At 45.9% G+C, this 19,392-nt stretch overlaps 1 protein-coding gene across 2 annotated transcripts; it reads left to right on the forward strand.

Annotated features, from left to right (window-relative positions):
• The first annotated feature begins 17,237 nt into the window (after nucleotides 1-17,237).
• LOC122009055 lies at nucleotides 17,238-19,100 on the forward strand. Of its 2 annotated transcripts, none has more exons than XM_042565047.1 (3): nucleotides 17,238-17,367; nucleotides 17,475-18,506; nucleotides 18,837-19,100. In XM_042565047.1, the coding sequence occupies exons 1-3, from the start codon at nucleotides 17,276-17,278 to the stop codon at nucleotides 18,838-18,840; spliced, it is 1,128 nt and encodes a 375-aa protein (XP_042420981.1). In that variant the 5' UTR covers nucleotides 17,238-17,275; the 3' UTR covers nucleotides 18,841-19,100. The 2 variants fall into 2 exon arrangements, with proteins under 2 accessions (XP_042420981.1, XP_042420980.1); XM_042565046.1 differs by having other exon boundaries at nucleotides 18,841-19,100.
• The last annotated feature ends 292 nt before the right edge of the window (nucleotides 19,101-19,392 follow it).

Genomic DNA, 19,392 nt, shown 5'->3' on the forward strand with positions numbered 1-19,392 from the left:
ATGATTTATAGACGCTCGCTCTCGATATTTAACGTCGGAGTTCGACGGTCTTCCGCCGGATGATTTATAGACGCCACTCGTCTCTCGATTTTAACGTCGGAGCTCGGCGGTCTTCCGCCCGGAGTTTATAGCCGGTCTCTCGATATTTAACGCCGGAGCTCGACGGTCTTCCGCTCGGATGATTTATAGACGCCAGCTCGTCTCTCGATATTTAACGTCGGAGCTCGACGGTCTTCCGCTCGGATGATTTATAGACGCCGGCTCGTCTCTCGATATTTAACGTCGGAGCTCGACGGTCTTCCGCTCGGATGATTTATAAACGTCGGCTCGTCTCTCGATATTTAACGTCGGAGCTCGACGGTCTTCCGCTCGGATGATTTATAGACGCCAGCTCGTCTCTCAATATTTAACGTCGGAGCTCGACGGTCTTCCGCTCGGATGATTTATAGACGCCGGCTCGTCTCTCGATTTTTAATGTCGAAGCTCGACGGCCTTACAGGCTAATCTTTAACACAGCCGCTCGGCGGACACACTAGCCATCCTTTAATTCATTTTTGCTTCCTGCATTACAAGGACATGGGCGACTAGAATATACACAAAAATGAGTTACACCAGTGCACCTTTCACCCAGCTCGATAAGGCTGGAGATGATTTGCGCTCCAAGGTCGGTCCAGCTGCCGCACGTCTTCATCCTCCAAATAGTAAGCGCCTGAGCGGAGCTTTTCGATGATTTTGAAGGGGCCCGCCCAAGGAGCTTCTAACTTGCCGACGTCGCCGACCGGCTTCACTTTCTTCCAGACAAGATCGCCGACCTGGAATGATCTGGGGATTACGTGCCGGTTGTAATTCTGCTTCATTCTTTACCGATACGCCATCAGCCGGACGGATGCCTTGGCTCTTTCTTCTTCAACCAAATCCAGCTCCATGTTCCTCCGCTTGGCGTTGTCCTCATCATAATTTTGGATCCGAGCGGACTCAACTCCAACTTCGACAGGAATAACCGCTTCGCCGCCATACACCCGATGGAAGGGCGTGACGCCAGTTCCTTCCTTCGGGGTCGTTCGGATGGCCCATAAGACGCCTGACACTTCATCCACCCAGCTTCCTCCCATATGGTCGAGCCGAGCCCGCAAGATGCGAAGAATCTCCCGATTGGCTACTTCGGCTTGACCATTACTTTGGGGATATGCCACGGACGTGAAGTGTTGTTCGATGTCGTAGCTTTTACACCAATCTTCGAGCAATCTTCCTGTGAATTGCCGCCCGTTGTCGGAAATAAGTCGACGGGGGATGCCGAACCGACAGATGATGTTCTGCCAAATAAATTTCTTGACCATCTGCTCGGTGATCTTGGCTAGCGGCTCGGCCTCCACCCACTTGGAAAAATAATCAACCGCCACCAATAAAAATTTTCGCTGTCCGATCGCCATAGGAAACGGGCCCACAATATCCATTCCCCATTGGTCGAACGGACACGACACAGTAGCGGCCTTCATTTCTTCCGCCGGCCGGTGAGAGAAATTATGATACCTTTGACAAGAAAGGCACGTTGTGACGATCCGAGCGGCGTCTGCTTGTAAAGTTGGCCAGAAGTATCCGGCCAGCAGTATCTTTTTAGCTAGTGATCGCCCGCCCGGATGTCCCCCGCACGATCCTTGATGCACTTCTTGGAGGATGTATGAAGCATCTTCTGAACTCACGCATTTCAGAAGCGGGCGGGAGAAAGCCTTCTTGTATAGTTGATCTCCAATGAGCGTGAACCGACCGGCTCTCCTCCTTAGTAGCTGGGCTTCATCCCGATCGGACGGTGTAGCACCCGAGCGGAGAAACTCCATGATGGGTGTCCTCCAGTCGCTCGGAAACGTGAGACCCTCCATACGGTCGACGTGCGCCACCAACAATACTTGTTCAATCGGCTGCTGAATGGCGATCGGCGTTATCGAGCTCGCGAGTTTGGCTAACTCATCGGCCGCTTGATTTTCCGCTCTGGGTATCTTCTGGACAATGACTTCTCTAAAATTGGCTTTAAGCTTCTCAAAGGCTTCAGCGTAGAGCTTGAGCCGAGCGCTGTTGATTTCAAAGGTGCCAGAGAGCTGCTGAGCGGCCAACTGAGAATCTGAATGTATAGTCACCCGTCCGGCTCCCAGATGCCGAGCTGCCTGCAAGCCGGCTATGAGGGCTTCATACTCAGTTTCATTGTTTGTAGCTTTATAATCCAGCCGGACGGATAAGTGCATCTTTTCTTCTTGAGGGGAGAGCGACAGTATTCCAATCCCGCTTCCAAGGCGAGTGGATGATCCGTCCACAAATATTTTCCACATAGCTTCCGGCTCTGAATTCTGCACCTCAGTCACAAAATCTGCCAAGGATTGCACTTTGATTGCCGAGCGGGGCTGGTATTGGATGTCAAATTCACTTAACTCCGTCGTCCATTTGATGAGCCGCCCAGACGCTTCTGGATTCAGTAATACACGCCCGAGCGGGCTATTGGTTTTGACAATGATGGTATGCGCCAGGAAGTATGGACGAAGGCGCCGAGCAGCGAGGACCAGAGCGAAAGCCAGCTTCTCGAGCCCAGTGTAGCGAGATTCAGCATCTTTTAAAATATGACTAAGAAAATACACAGGCTCTTCTCCGCTTGCCCTCACCAGTGCCGAGCTGATTGCTTGTTCGGTTGAAGACAAGTAGATACAAAGTGGCTCACCCGCAGCCGGCTTGGCTAATACCGGGAGAGAGTTCAGATATGCCTTCAAATCTTCGAACGCCCGATCGCATTCTTCGTCCCAGTGAAACTTAGTGGCCTTGCGCAAGATTTTGAAAAAAGGAAGGCTCCGGTCGGCGGTTTTGGATATGAATCTAGACAAAGCAGTTATCCGACTGGTCAAACGCTGCACTTCCCTCGTATTTCGCGGAGGCGGCATGTCTTGTAGAGCTTTCACCTTGCTGGGATTTGCTTCGATACCCCGCTCGGTCACTATGTAACCTAAGAAACGCCCTCCTTTTGCTCCGAACAGGCACTTCTGGGGATTTAGCTTGACTCCATATTTTCGCAGCGTTCAGAAGGTTTCCTCCATGTCTTTGAAGAGATCGGCCGCTCGGACGGACTTGATAAGAATGTCGTCCACATAAACTTCCAAATTCTGCCCGATCTGCTCCTTGAACACTTTGTTCATCAAGCGTTGATAAGTGGCTCCCGCGTTCTTCAATCCGAACGACATCACATTATAGCAGTAGGTGTCGTCGGCCGTCACGAAGCTAACTTTTTCTTGATCTTCCCGGGCGAGCGGCACTTGATGATATCCCTGATAGGCGTTGAGCATGCATATCAACTCACAGCCGGCCGTAGAATCCACCAGTTAAAAGTCCTTTGGGCACACCCTGTTAAGGTCCCAGAAATCGATGCACACTCTCCACTTGTTGCCGGGCTTGGAAACTAGCACCACATTCGCCAGCCAGCTCGGGAACTGGACCTCGCGTATATGGCCGGCCTCCAAGAGTTTCTCCACCTCCGCTCGGATGATGGCATTCTGCTCGGCGCTGAAGTCCCTTTTTCTTTGCTTTACTGGCCGAGCGTCCGGTCGGACGTGGAGCTCATGCTGCGCTATACTTGGTGAAATTCCGGGCAGCTCATGGGTCGCCCAGACGAAGACATCATGGTTTCTCCGGAGGCATAGGATCACCTCCTCTTTCTGATTCGCCTCCAGATCGGACGCGATGAATGTCGTGGCCTCCGATCAGGTTGAGTGTATCTGCACTTCCTCTTTTTCTTCATAAATTAAAGAGGGAGGCTTTTCAGTTATAGCATTCACCTCGATCCGTGGCGACTTCCGAGCGGAATTTGCTTCTGCTCGGACCATTTCCACGTAGCATCGCCGAGCTGCCATTTGATCTCCCCGTACTTCTCCCACTTTGTTTTCGACGGGGAACTTGATCTTCTGGTGGAAAGTAGAGACGGCCGCCCGGAACTCGCTGAGCGCCAGTCGTCCCAAAATGATGTTGTATGATGAGGGAGAGTCCACCACCACGAAGTTTGCTGTCCGCGTCCTCCTGAGCGGCTCTTCTCCCAGTGAGATAGCCAGTCGTATTTGTCCGACCGGCTGGACTTCATTGCCCGTGAACCCGTAGAGTGGGGTTGTCATGGGCAACAGCTCGGCTCGGTCAATTTGTAGTTGATCGAATGCTTTTTTGAATATGATGTTGACCGAGCTTCCTGTGTCAATAAAAACGCGGTGAATAGTGTAGTTGGCTATTACCGCTTTGATGAGCAGAGCGTCGTCGTGGGGCACTTCAACTCCTTCCAAGTCCCCGGGCCCGAAACTGATTTCGGGTCCACTCGCCCGTTCTCGACTGCAGCCAACTGCATGGATCTGGAGCTGCTGGACGCTCGCCTTTCTTGCTCGGTTAGAGTCTCCTCCGGTCGGCCCACCAGCTATGATGTTGATCTCGCCTCAGGAAGTATTGCTTCTATTTTCTTCTTCTCGAGCGGACAGTCGGGGACGTTCCCTGGACATCCGAAGATTCTCCCGCCTCGGAGAGCGATGCCGCTCGGGAGTCTGTTGTTGTCGTCTGTCGGCTACCGTCCGATCGGCTTCACTAGGCTTCTGTCGTCTGTCGGATGATGGCGACCGACGACCGCCACCTCTAGGAACGGGCTGGGCGATTAGTGGAAGACTACGGCAATCCCTGGTGTTATGTGTGTCCGTCCGGTGGAAGGAGCAGAACATCGGGGTCCATCTCTTCTTTGGCCTGGGCCGCGCGGCAGCTACCTCTTGCACGTGGGACCTAGAATGGGGGGAGCGGATTGCTTCGGCCCTTGGTCCTCTGGGTGGCTGATGACCAGCGTGCGACTTCCGTTCGGCATGAGGAGCCCGCTCGGCTGGAGTTTCTTTTTTCCGGGCCGCTTGCGCTTCTTCCACGTTGATATATTCGTTGGCCCGGTGTAGCATGTGGTCGTAGTCTCGGGCCGGCTTCCGAATGAGTGACCGGAAGAAATCCCCATCCACGAGGCCTTGTGTGAAGGCATTCATCATGGTCTCCGAGGTGGCCGTTGGAATGTCCATGGCCACTCTGTTGAACCGCTGGATGTAAGCTCGGAGCGATTCGCGGGCTTCCTGTTTGATGGCAAACAGACTAACGCTGGTTTTTTGATAGCGCCGACTGCTTGTAAAATGATGGAGGAAGGCCATTCGGAAGTCCTTGAAGCTTGTGATAGATCCGTCCGGCAGCCTCCGAAACCATCGTTGAGCCGATCCGAAAAGGGCGGTGAGGAAAACTCGACACTTCACCCCATCTGTGTATTGATGCAGAGTTGTAGTGTTATCAAATTTACCTAAATGATCATCCGGGTCGCTGGTTCCATTGTACTCGCCGATCGTCGGAGGCACATAGTGCTTGGGCAGAGGGTCTCTTAGAATAGCCTCTGAAAATTGGCGGTTGATCCGCTCGGGCGATGCGTCCGCTCGGGGGGCTTTTCCTTTTCTGCTATCTCGTCTTGGCATTTCATCCGAAGATGATCCCCGATCTCAATTAGTTGCTGCGGCTTCAGGGGTGCGGAATAGAGCTCGATGGAATGGAACCGTGGCCGGTGGTGCTTCCGCTCGGCCACCTGAGGCCGATGTGGCTTGCTGCTCAGGCCGCTTGGCTAGTGCCTTCTGTTTTTGTTCCACAAGCTTGGCGGCCCTCAACTCGATCAGAGCTTCAAGTTCTTCCGTGGAAAGCGTCACCGTGTGCTGTCGTCCAGCCTCGTCCATTGTTTCCGTTCGGATGCAGGAGCGTTCCCACAGACGACGCCAAATTGATCCTGTCCAAAAGCTGAATCAACGGACGCTGGGCACGTGGCGCTCTCCGAGTCGCTGGCGTGGATCTCAGGCCGGTCGGACGACGCTCCGGCGAACCTGCAAGGAAGTTGGGCCGGGAAGGGGTTCCCGGCGACGACCCTCCGACGCTCAAGTCAGGCAAAGATCAGCAAGAAAGTGGCTCCGAAAGTTGTAGAACGCGTACCTCCGGCGAAGGATGAGGGCCTTTATATAGGGCTGGGGAGAAGCGGATGCACACATACCGAGGTATACACGTGTCCTTAGCCCATACCCTAGTAAGGGCCTGTCAGTGAGCTCACCTGATCCCATACTGCTACAGTTCAAGCATGTCTTCGACGGGACAGCGGAATCCCCTGTCATAAGATTTAGAGTATGGCCTAAACGTGGAACATGGCCGCTGTCAGGAAAAGATGTCCCTTGTCCTTTTCCCCTTTGCTTCTGGTCGGTCGTCCGGCCGGCCGGCCTGCGCTCCGGGCGTCCGGCCGGCTTGCTGCCTTACGTCCGGCCGGGTGCATATAGTGGTCTACTTGGAAGATTCTCGGTGATGTGCTTTGTGGAGACTGTTAGCAGTATGTTTCCTCATTTTTCGACCGAGCGTGTCCTATGCTCGGCCCTACGATCCTGTAACATGAGCGTCGGGGCCCAGCTTCCTGCTGGGGCGCCCTTTGCCATCAGTTAGACCCCGGTCAGCCGGCCGGGCGTTCGACCCACCCATCTCCGGTCGGCCACCTGGCCCTTTGACTTCCATGTGGCGTTGACTCCCTAGAGCGGGGGTCCCCTGTTCTTACCGCCGGATCATTAATCATGAATTAAATTTATTAATTAATGTCTTGAATCATTAATTAATCATGGATTATTTAGTTATTTTGAATTTAGAAATATAATTTTAGATTGAGTTGTATTTAATTAAAGTCTAATATTATTTTCATATTGACTCATCTATTAATTTTAGAGTTATAGATTAGATGTTAATGTATTAAATTAAGACTAAGTTAATAGGTAAATTTATGATTAACTTATTAATTAGAATTAACTATAGTTTAATATAATTTAATCTTAATTTGAATTAATAAATAAGTTATAATTATTTTTGGATTAATAGTAAATATTGAATTGAAAGTAATTAAGTTGAATAATTTATAATAGTGATTAAGTTTGATTAATTGATCAAAATGATTAAAATTCATATTATTGAATGAATTATTAAATTAGGATTACCTAAATAAAATTTGAGTTAATTGATTATTAGTTAATAGATTTTGAATTAACTAAGATGGATAATTATTAAATTCCAAATACAATTTATGTTTAAATTTAAATTAAGATTTAAGTTTAAATTAAGTAAGAAAAAGTTTTAAAGATTTTTTTAATTATAAAAATAAGTTTTAAAGAATTTTTAAAAGAATTTTTTAAAAGAATTTTTAAATGATTTTTTAAAAAAAAAGATTTTTAAAAGAATTTTTTAAAAAGATTTTGAAAATAATTTTTAAATGATTCTTAAAAGAATTAACCTAAGTTTAATTTAATTTTGACTTTAGTGTTTAATTAATTTAATATTTGTTTTGATGTAATGAAATTTAATTTAATTTAATTTTTTTTTAATTTAATGTTATTTAATTTAATTTCAAAGTTAAAAGCTTAGTCATCTCATCCGATATATGTTTTTAATCAGGAAATTATATAATTTTATGAGATGAGTTAAATGAAATTTTTAGGGTTGGGCTTAACTCTGTGTTAGATTCAAGTTTAGCTTTGGGCTCAACAAATAGATATTTTTTGGATAAACTTCTGGGCTGTGGTGAGTCACCTGGACATCATTAGAGTAACTATGCCCTTAAGGATTTTCAAATAGTTCTAACCACTGAACTTAATACAAAACTTTGGTCTAACTTGTTATGATTTGTAAGAGGTAGTTTCAGTTAGTTCCACTAAGCCAAATGCACCAGGTCGAAGCTATATCTTCCTAGACATGCATAGACAAAGTTTTCCTAATTTGCTATCATTCAAAACTTCACCAGTACCGTAGTTCAAGTTAAACTTTTGTCCCTTTTTAGACTAGTCCTAATTATCCATCCAAGTAAACTAATATTTTGGAGGTGTCAACTAATTTAGAGTCTCCCCCTGAATTATTAAGTTTTTATATTTTAGATTTATGTCATTTATTTTTATAGTTATAATAAATTTGACGGTAATTATTTGATTTATTTGAGTTTAACTTGTTAGACTTTATTTTATTATTTGATTTTAGTTGATTCTTTAGTTTTGAGTTAATAGGTTTAGTTGGATTTGGTTTTAGATGGTGGATTTCATTTTTTGGCACATAAAATTGGTTGAGTCCTACTTGCGTGGTTAGACACGCTTTTGGAACCCAAGCTTTAATTTGATTTTTATTTTGGTTTACTAAGGATATAAATGTTTTGTTATTTGAGCTGGACTTGTATTCGAGTTTGGACTTGTTGTCAATTTCTCTAGTAATTGTTTTAGTTCAACTATTTCACTTTTTAATCTGAAATTGTCCTCCTCAAGTTTTGCAACTTGAGTTGGGATTTCAGGTTGAATCAGCTCAGTCGCTCAGTTTGATTTCAATTGTTCATTAAGTATTTTATTTTCTTTTGTTAATTCATTTATTTTATTTTTAGAGTTAGTTAATTTCCTATTTAAGCATGCAATGATCTTAAAAATCTTTCTTCTTAAATTAAAATGTACCTCATCGGAACATTCGAAAATGAGTGCAGACTCGTGGCTCGACTCGGGTTCGAACCCGTCCTCCTATTCGCTCTCCGATTATGGTCCGTAGGCTATTAACGTGAGATAGTTGGTGTGCTTTGGTTCTTCACAATCTAATTCCTCCGCGGATGATTCATCCCAAGTCGCCTTAAGGGCTTTCTTCTTCTTCAGACTCGGCAGTTGTTCTTGTAGTGCCCCTTCTTATTGTATCCAAAGCATGTCACATTCTTGTTGTTAGAGTTAGATGTGGAGTTGATCTTCTGCAAGTCCTTATTGGTAAAGTTCTTCTTTCTCCTGGTGAATATTTTTCTTACCAAGTTTACTAGGTATTCTTCATCATCTGAGTCTGGATCAAACTCGACTTCTGGTTCCAGCTTAGTTCTGGATGTTCCTTTTGACGTCCCTGCAACATGAGCAATACCTTTCTCGATTTTGGTGTTAGTCTACTCATGTAGTCTTAATTTACAGAAAAGTTCGTCCAATTTCAATTTAGATAAATTCCATGAAATTTTATAAGCATCCACGATGGATGCCCACAATGCATTTCGAGGAAAGTCATTTAAGGCATACATGATCAAGTCTCGATTTTCTATCTAATGGTCGATTGTGTGAAGCTTGTTGAGGATATCCTTTATTCTCGCATGTAGCTAACTGACAGTCTCACCTTATTGTATTTTAATATTAAATAATTTATTTAAAAACAAATCCCTCTTCGTTACCTTTGCGTCGTTAGTTCCCTCGTGTAGTTTTATGAGCTTGTCCCATAGTTCTTTTGCATTTTCGTGTGAGCCGACGATTCAGCTCCTCCTTCATTAGCTCGTACTAGATTGTGTTGAGGGCTTTGAAGTCGATCTGGGCCTTATTCTTCATTTTCGAATTCTAATTTTCTGGGTCTATTGGAATTCCGGAGTTGTCGAAGGGTGCCTTGTATCCTTTGGTGAAACTGAACCATTGGTCGAAATCGGTCTTCAAGTACACCTCCATACGCGTCTTCCAATATGGGAAGTCGTTCCCATTGAAGAGTAGGGATGAACAATGTTGTATACTTCATTTTGTGCCATTTTAGAGCTGTAAAATAAGATTAAAAAGAGGTACCAAGACTTGGTCTTGGATTAACAGATTTTAAAAAAAAATATTCCGAAGTACTTGATTGGTGTTGCACCAATTTCAAGTTAAAACAGAATGAGAAAATATTATCTGAGAAAAAAAACAAAAATTTGAAAAAATAACAAACCCCCTGGCTTGATTGGTGGTAGCACTAATTCAGAGCCGAACCGACTCTGATACTATTTGTTGGATCGGGTTGCACGTGAGAGGGGGTGAATCACGTGGTTTTCGAAAACTAGTTCTTTTTCATTTTAAAAACAAAGTATATGAAGTAGAAAATTAAAAAGAATAACACAAGAAAACTCCAGCAGTTTTACTTGGTTCGGAGCCTTTGGCGACTTCTACTCCAAGACCCAAGTCCCGCGGACCTATCGATGAGTACTCCACTAAAATACCTTTTCTGATACTTCTGAAAAAGGGGATCGAGTACATAAAAAGACGGAACAAGTGTAACACCCTGCACTTGTCCTATTGCAAATAGTTAAATACACAAATTATAGCTCGTTACCCAACACCTTTAAAGATTGTCAGCTTAGGTTCAGTGTCGGTCAGTTCCTTGATAGTAGTTAGGTGCAACAATATCGTAGTAGAGTCACAACAGTAGGCCAGAGTAGTCGGAACCTCAATTGGATGTGTAGAAGCTTCTATGTGAGTTGTTATTGAAACTTTGGGTGAGCAGGCTTATAAAAAGCATGGAAGGCGCCTTCCATAGGCATTGAAGGCGCCTTCCATAGGCATTGAAGGTGCCTCTAATGGGATAAAGTTTATCCCATAAACGTTGTGCCTTGTATGCTTCAATCGACAAACTTCATCCTTTGGAAGGTGTCTTCCATAGTTATGGAAGGCGCCTTTCATGAACAGTATGAAGACACCTTCATTTGCTTGAAGGCGCCTTCGGACACTGTTCATCTGAAGGCAAATTTGCTCCTTTGTCCAGCAAAATAATGTTAGTCCAATAAACCAAATAATGACCTGTAAGACAAGTGTTAGCACAATAATAAGTAGTAATAATTAGTTTTTATCCACCCAAGACTCGGAACTAGTCAAGGTCTCAGATTAGGGATCCGATATGGACTTACTAGATCGACGCCTACTGTCCCCTAAATCGGGATGTGTCCTCATTTAGTCACTCTCCTCCAGTGACTTACCTTTACTTACCAGTTTGCTAGATATCTGGTCAGCCCGTCGACCTATCTGGACTTCTTGTCAGATATCCAGTCAGTCGGTCGACCTATCTAGATTTCCTACCAGATATCCGATTGGCTCGTCGACCTATCTAGACTTTTTACTAGATATTCAGTCGGCCCGTCGACCTATCTGGACTTCCTGCCAAATATCTAGTCGATCCATCGACCTATCTGGACTTCTTGCCAGATATTCGATTGGCCCGTTGACCAATCTGGACTTCACACCAGATATCCGATCGACCCATTAACCTATCTGGTTAACTCCTGCACACTTGGTAAAGTAGTTAGATCACAATTATATCTAACTTAACTTATTTATCATTCATCAAAACTTGAGTTAGACCCTTAGTGCAAACTGTAACAACATATGCCACCAGTAAAACCTGCTCGATCGGCTTATCTATGACGATAGGAGATAAATAACTTACTAACTTGGCCAGCTCATCAGCATACTGGTTGTCTAACTGGGGGATCTTCTGTATAATTATTTCTTGGAAACTTACCTTTAATTTCTTGAAAGCTTCAGCATATAGCTTGAGTTGGATATTATTTATCTCGAATGTTCCCGATAATTGCTGAGCTATCAGTTGAGAATCTGAATGAATGAGGACTTTTGTGGCTCCCACATGTCGGGCTGCTTGCAAGCCAGCTATCAAGGCCTCAAATTATACTTCATTATTTAAAAGGGTAGACTGGTACATAAAGTTCCTGTCATGTGGGGTCCCGGAGAAGGATCCATTGTGCGCAATTTCACCCTAGTTTTTGCAAGAGACTATTTCTAGGATTTGAACCCACAACCTTTTGGTCATATAGCAACAACTTTATCGTTACGCCAAGGCTGTCCTTCTTTCTGCCTCATTATTTCTGGCGTGATAATCCAGCTACATAGACAACTGCATCCTATCCTTATGTGGCGATATTAATAGGATGCCTATTCTAGTGTCTTGCCGAGTGGATGAGCTGTCGACATATATCTTCCAAGTTGCGTTTGGGTCGACGTTTTGTACCTTGGTGACAAAATCATCCAAGGCTTGGGCCTTGATTGTTGTTTAAGGTTGATATTGTATGTCAAACTCACATAGCTCGGTGGCCCATTTGATCAGCCGTTTGAATGCCTCCGGGTTGAGGAGGACTCTTCCCAGCACGCTGTTAGTCAGCACCACAATGGGATGTGAGAGGAAGTATGAACGAAGCCTCCAAACTGTGAGTACTAGCTCGAACGCCAACTTTTCGAGACAAGTGTAGCGAGACTCTTTATCTTTCAATATATGGCTTAGGAAATACAGCAGATATTGTTTACAGCCGTTTTGCCACATTAACGCTAAGCTAACTACATTATCTGTGGATGACAAATATATCCAAAGCGGCTCACCGGCAATGGGCTTTGCCAATACAGGTAGGGAGATAAGGTATTTCTTAAGTTCTTCTAGTGCCTTGTCGCATTCCGTATCCCACTGGAATTTTGTCGTGCGATGCAGGATCTTGAAGAATGGCTGACTCTGATCGGATAATTTAGAGATGAATCTTAACAATGCGGTGATTAGTCCGATCAGCCGTTGGACCTCCTTTAAGTTGCAGGATGGGAGGGGGGGCATGTTGGACCCCGTGGTAGTTTTGATGTGATCAATCATGTTAAGTTAGGTCATGTTATGTTTGATCCTTATGTCTAAGTGTGCATGAGCTTAGAAATACAAGAAGTCGAGCGGAAGATGCAGCTAGTAAGAAGGATGGCACGGGAAGGGAGCCGACGGGCCCAGTGCATCCGAGGGATGAGGTGCTGTAGAAGAGTACACCGGTGGGCGAGAAGGACGTGCGCGACGTTTGAGGGACGAGAAACCAGAGTAGAAGCCTGTTCGAGGAAGAAGGCCGGAAATTGAGTTCGGGTGAACCCTATTTCGGTTGGTTGAAATCACCCAGACGATCGGAGCAGCGGAAGAGCTAAAATAGAGTTATGGAGCTGTTGGAGGCACCTTCAACAAGAGTGGAAGGCGCCTTTGTGACCTTCAGGCTGAAGGCTCCTTCAACCAACCATGGAAGGGACTTCCAACCCCATGAAAGGCGCCTTCGACTAGGAATTTAGCCATTGGCAGTGGATAAACGTTTATCCACTGCTGCCTCGCTGGAGGCGCCTTCCACCCTATTGAAGGAACCTTCCAGTCACGGATAACTTTTCCCAGGGGGTATAAAAAGACCCCTGGACCTAGGAAATAATCAATCAACTCTTGTTTTAATTTCCTAGTAACTTTCTAAGCTTTCAACGAGTGTAAGAGGCTTCTCCGCCTTCAACGAAGGAGATTTTCTTTAAGTTCTTTCATTAGTCTTGGATTAATAACCACTTATGTTGTAACTAAGTAAACTTGGTGCCTCTTCTTTCTAGTTGTTATTTTAATTTATTATTATAGTTGCTTTTAATTAGACTTGAAAGAACGGGAAAGATATTTCTTTTTCAGGCAATTACCTCCTCTTGCCGACCCTGCTGCGCCAACAGACATGTCCTGCAAAGCCTTCACTTTACTTGGATTTGCCTTGATTCCCCGCTCGATCATGATGTAATCAAGTAAGCAATCACTCTTTGCCCTAAACAGGAACTTACTCGGGTTCAGTTTAATTTTGTACGTCCTTATGGTTCGTCATGTTTTTTCGATATCTGCCCAAAGGTCAGTGGCTTGGAGTGATTTTATTAATATATCGTCGACATATACCTCCATATTCCGACCGATCTGCCGTCGGTACACCTTGTTCATCAATTTTTTGTAAGTGGTGCTAGCGTTCTTTAGTCCGAACGACATGACGTTGTAGCAATAGGTTCCGTCGGCCATAATGAAGCTAATATTCTCTTGATCTTCCTTAGTGAGAGGCACTTGATGGCAGCCCTAGTATGCATCACGCATGCAGATTAGCTCACAACCTGCCGTGGAGTACACCATCTAATCGATACATGGCAGGGGATAGAAATTCTTCAGGCAAGCCTTGTTCAAGTCGCGGAAGTTTCTGCAGATCCGCCACTTGTTGCCCGGCTTGGAGACCAGTACAACGCTGCCAGGCAGCTCGGAAATTGAACCTCGCAGATGTGACTGACCTCCATCCATTTTCTATTTCCGCTCGGATGATCTGATTTTGCTCCGAGATGAAATCCCTCTTCATCTGTTACACTGGTCGTGCATCTGGTCAGATGTGAAGCTTGTGCTATGCCACGCACGGCGAGATGCCCGGGAGTTCATGAGTTGACCAGGCAAATACATCATGGGGTTGCCTAAGGTAGGCGACCAACTCTGCCTTCCTCTTATCTGCTAGGTCGGTGGCGACAAATGTTGTGGCTTCCGATCGGTTAGGATGAATCTGAACCTCCTCTTTTTCATTATAAACTAGCGTAGGAGGTTTCTCCATGATTGTGTTCACCTCAAAACGCTGGGTTTTTCGAGCGACCTTTGTCTCAGATTTAACCATCTCGACATAGCATCGCTGAGCGGCCAGTTGGTCGCCTTTGACTTCACCCACTGAATTGTCCACTGGAAACTTGATCTTCTGGCAGAAGCTGGACACTACGATTCGGAACTCGTTCAGGGCCGGTCGACCCAATATTATATTGTAGGCTGACTGTGTATCTACCATGATGAAGTCCGTGGTCCTTATCCTCTTGAGAGGCTCCTCTCCAAGTGATATGGCTAGCCGAGTCTGGCCAGTCGACAATACTTCATTGCTCGTGAACCTATACTGTGGGGTCATCATGGGATGTAAATTGCTCCAGTCGATTTGTAGCTAGTCGAACGCCTTCTTGAAGATGGTGTAATTAGCTATTATCGCTTGGATGATCAAGCCATCGTCGTAAGGGATCTCCATTCCCTCTAAGTCTTGAAGGTCAAAACTGATCTCTGGTCCCTCGACCTTCTCCTTGCTGCATCCTATATCATGTATCTCTAATCATTGGGCATGCGGCGTCCTCGTTCTGTTGGAATCGCCATCGGTCGGTCCTCCGACTATCATTCCGATTTCTCCCCGAGCCACATTGCTTCAGTTTTCCTCCTCTCGAGCTGAAGGTTGAGCCCACTCAGCCAAAGCCAAGGCAGAACTTGCATTACCTCTTCGTTGAGGCTGGCGTTGACACTGCTCGGCTGCCGATCTTTCTTCTTCTCGTCACTCGTTTGATCGACGTCGATGATGCTGATCAGGAGAGGGTGAACAACTGTGATATCCTGGAGGAGTCAGTCGGCTTGAAACTGACCTCAAGCCGTAGCAGTCCTGGATATTATGTGTTACTAAACGATGGTAGGAGCAAAACAATGATGCCCATGGCTTACCTTTCACAGCCTTCGGCTGCTCTGCTTCCACATGCTGCACAGCATGGGCTCGGGGCTCTTGGTGTGGTTGCATTGCTCTCACTCGGGGGCCCTTTGGTGGTTGATGGCTACTGATAAACCATGGTTCAGGGGCGGTAGTATATTTAATGGGCACTTCCTTTCTTTGTGTCGTTTGGGTCTCGTCCACGTTGATATATTCGTTGGTACACCTGAGCAGGGAGTCGAAGTTTTTTGGCGACTTTCGGATGAGTGAGCGAAAAAATTCGCCTTCTGTAAGCCCTTGTGAGAAGACACTTATTAGTATCTTTGGGGTGACCAATGGGATATCCATGGTCACTTGGTTGAATCTCTTGATGTAGTCCCTTAATGTCTCCTTGGGCCTTTGCTTTACAACGAACAAGTTAACGTTCATTTTCTAGTAACGACGATTGCTGGAAAAATAATACAGAAATGCCACCCGGTAGTTCTTGAAGCTATGGATTGATCTGATCGATAGGCGTCTAAACCACTTCTATGCTGATCCAGAAAGGGTGGTGAGGAAAACTCAGAACTTCACTCTATCGGTGTATTGATGGAGCATGGCTGTGTTGTCAAACTTAATCAGATGGTCCTGGGTTAGTTGTCTCATTGTACTCCCCGATTGTTAATGACGTGTAATGTCGTGGTAGCGGGTTGTCTAGGATCCCTTGAGAGAATTGTCTGTTGATCCGTTCGGGGGAATGATCAATCCTTGGTGTCTTTCCCTTCGGTCCGTCCCGAATAGGCGCATCGTCTAAGGAAGATCCTTGCTCTCTATCCGCTCGACCTTGTTCCTTTGAAGGGGTGTGGAACAACGCTCGGTGAAAGGAGATACACGCATTTGGTGCATCCCTATATATGTCGGTAGGCTTCTTGTTTGGTCCCCGTGCAGATATATTTTCCGCTCAGTCTCTGTAGTTGGCCTATTGTCCCGCTACTAACGCTGAGGGTTCATTTGCTTGGCGCTCGATCATCGCCTGCTATTGCTGCTCCACCATCTTGGCCGCTCAGACTAGTATCAACATGTCCAACTCCTCCTTTGTCAGTGTCACGGTCGTGAGTCATCCAGTGTCCTCCATCTCCACATTTCGGATATAGATTAAATTTCCACAGACGATGCCAATAGGATCCTGTTTGAAAATGGTGAAGATAATTGGCTGAGGATGTGACTCAACAGTTGTCCTCGTGAAGACTCCGCTCTGCTATGCAAAATCAAGAGCGTCAGTGTCGGGCTAGGGAAGAGATCTCCGACATTGGCTCTCTGACGCTCAAGTCAGTCAATGGAATAGTAGAAAGACGGCAAAGAACTGTAGCAACGACAGGAGCTCAAGCACAAATAACGCATACCTCCGTCGGTGCATGGACCCCCCTTTATATAGTGCTCTAGTAGCAGACGTGCAAATTTCTCAAGATGCGTGCACATTTTTCCAACTGTCATATGAAAAGAAATGTCACGAAAGTGTCTTTGACACTATTCCTTAATAGAGCGTGCAAATCTCTGACATAATAGTAGAAGCTTCCATTGTACGATTTGCTTGTTGACCATACCTCCTGTCAGTGACACTGATTCTCAGAAGGATATGATGAGCTACGCAAGGGGTCTTATTGCTTGGCCGAGCAAGGGAGCCACTCTACCAGGATTTCCAACCCAATTGCTCAAGGTTGTTTTTCTCCATGGGCGCTCGGCTTAGTAGTTTGTTCCTCTCCCGGTCGGACAGGTCCGGTTGGACTAACTTTCATTTAGTCATAGTTGTGAGCATCTGATGCCCTCTTTATAGTCGCCCTGGCCGGACAAGCGATCTGTTCAGTTGAGCCTCGGGGTCGATAGGGCCCTTCATGCTCGCTCGGCTCGTTGCCATCCGTTGGGCCAACTTTGGTGAGCCGACGATTTTTTATCTTTGACCTCTATGTCGACTACTGTTCCTACTTTTGATTTATACTTGGTGGACTCCTTTTACCCCCACATTCATATTATAATAATAATAATAATAATAATAATAATAATAATTCATCAATTCAATAAAAATTGTCAAAATTTTATCCATTTTATTTTATTTTATTCAAATTCAATATCAATATTTATGCTGGAACCGTTTCATCCACTACTTCTACGATTCCATGAATGCGCTTCCCCATTAAGCATTCTTCTCCAGCTTGCTTTGCAGAAAGGGCGATCGATCGAGCGGACGAGGAAGAAGAAGGAAGAAAGACGAGGAACAAACAAATAAATTCCATTTTCTTCTTCTTCACGAATCTTTCCTACTTTTTAGGGTTCTTAAATTGCTAGATCTCTTTATTCGATCGATTTCGGTATTTTCTAGGGTCCGATCGCTCACTTTGCTTGCTGGACACGGTTCTAGGGTTTCTAGATTTGAATCGATGAACGATCCGACGCAGATGATGATGAATCGTGGCTTCGGGATCTGGCCCCCTCCGGCGCCGGAGGATCCGATGGGGTTTTCCAACCCCTCCCGGATCCCTCCGCCCTTCGCCGCCCCAGGAGGAGCCATGCCCGGTCGCATCATGAACTGGAAGGCTAAGACGGCGGCGGATCACCGCAAGAAGAAGGCGGCCGCCGCTGCGGGAGGCGTGCCACTAGGTGGCGGTGGCGTGGCTGGCGTATACAATCCGCCCGCGCTCCAAGAGCTCCAGTACGAGAATCGTGTAAAGGCGCGCCGGTTCTACCCCAAGAAGAAGTTCGTTCGTTCCGCCCCTTTCGCCCCCCGGAATACGACCTCCTTCCTCATCCGCGCCAAGAAGTCCGGAGGCATCGCCCCGCTGGTCTCGCCATGCCCCGTCACGCCGGCGGTCCTCCCGACTCCCAAGCTCTCCCCGACGCGCGAGGACCTCGCCGACATGGTCAAGGAGGAGTGGGGCGTCGACGGATACGGCTCCATGAAGGGCCTGATCCGTCTCCGGTCTCCGAGCGGCCACGAGATCCGGCCCGGCGAGGAGGAAGACGACAACGACGAGGAGACGTCGAACGAGAGCGACGTGGAGGAACACTTGGAGGTCGAGCGCCGGCTGGACCACGACGTGAGCCGGTTTGAGATGGTGTACCCCGGTGAGGAGCACGGGCCGGCCTCCGAGCTCCTGGAGAGCAGGGTGAACGGCCAGGATGTGCACATCGCGCAGCTCGAGGAGGAGAACATGACGCTAAAGGAGCGGCTTTTCCTGATGGAGAGAGAGGTCGCCGATCTGAAGAAGCGGGTGCTGCTGCTGGAATCCATCAACGGCGTCAGGGAAGAAGACGACGACGACAAGAACAATAACCACGACGGCAACGACGCCGCCGAGGAGGAGGACGGCGAGGAGTGCTCGGAAGGTAGCAGCATCGGGGCTGCCATGGCGGAGTGAGTCCACACCTCCTCAGTGGTTCCTTCTTCCATCTCTTCTTCTCCTTCTTCAGTAGATAATCCATGTGCCGGAATTCTTGCTTAGATATCAAATTGTATCTTTTGAATAGTAATCTTGTAGAAGATCTGCCTTCTTATGGTTTGCCTTCGTATCGTATGTTAATTCTGTGAATTTACTTCTTAAATTTGTGTAATCTTGAACAATTTGATTTCTATTTTCCTTTTGCACTGATTGAACTTGCAAGATCCTCTCGATGCAATTGATTTCTATTTTATCATTCTAATGCGTGTCTGTGTTCCTATGTGCTCTTCTATGCCTATATCAAGTTAGTGGGCAAGAGTGAGGAGCAAACAAGAAGGAAGAAGATGCAAGAACATGATTTTAGAATTTCAATCAAGCGTTGGGTTCCTACGAGCAAAATGGAGATCAAGTACAACAATCACTGACGGGTAAATTTATTTAGTTTTTTTTTTGGTAATTTTGGTGTTTGAGTTATGAGTCGTAGATTATACAATATAGTACTTAATAGTGTTAATAGAAATTTTTAGCTACTGTAAGATCGACTTTTATAATTGTTTAATCGTCTGTAATATACAGAGCATGTATGAAGTGTAGTATACAGTAAAAATAATTGTGGAACGGCCGCATTAACTTATCTCACGTGGTAAAAAAAAAAATACTTTCATTCCTGTGCTTCATAATTAATACAGAAAAGATAAATTATGATAAAATAAATCATATCCATAATCAATACAGATAAATTATAATGATTAAAAAAGTAAATGATAGATAGGATGAGTTTACATGAATTATAAGAATCTATGCTCTGCTAATTTCAAGATTCAATCTCAATCCATCACTTACCAACTCGGCTAAGCGTGT

This window comes from Zingiber officinale, chromosome 8A (assembly GCF_018446385.1).
Source record: "Zingiber officinale cultivar Zhangliang chromosome 8A, Zo_v1.1, whole genome shotgun sequence".
In the NCBI taxonomy this organism is placed as follows: domain Eukaryota; kingdom Viridiplantae; phylum Streptophyta; class Magnoliopsida; order Zingiberales; family Zingiberaceae; genus Zingiber; species Zingiber officinale.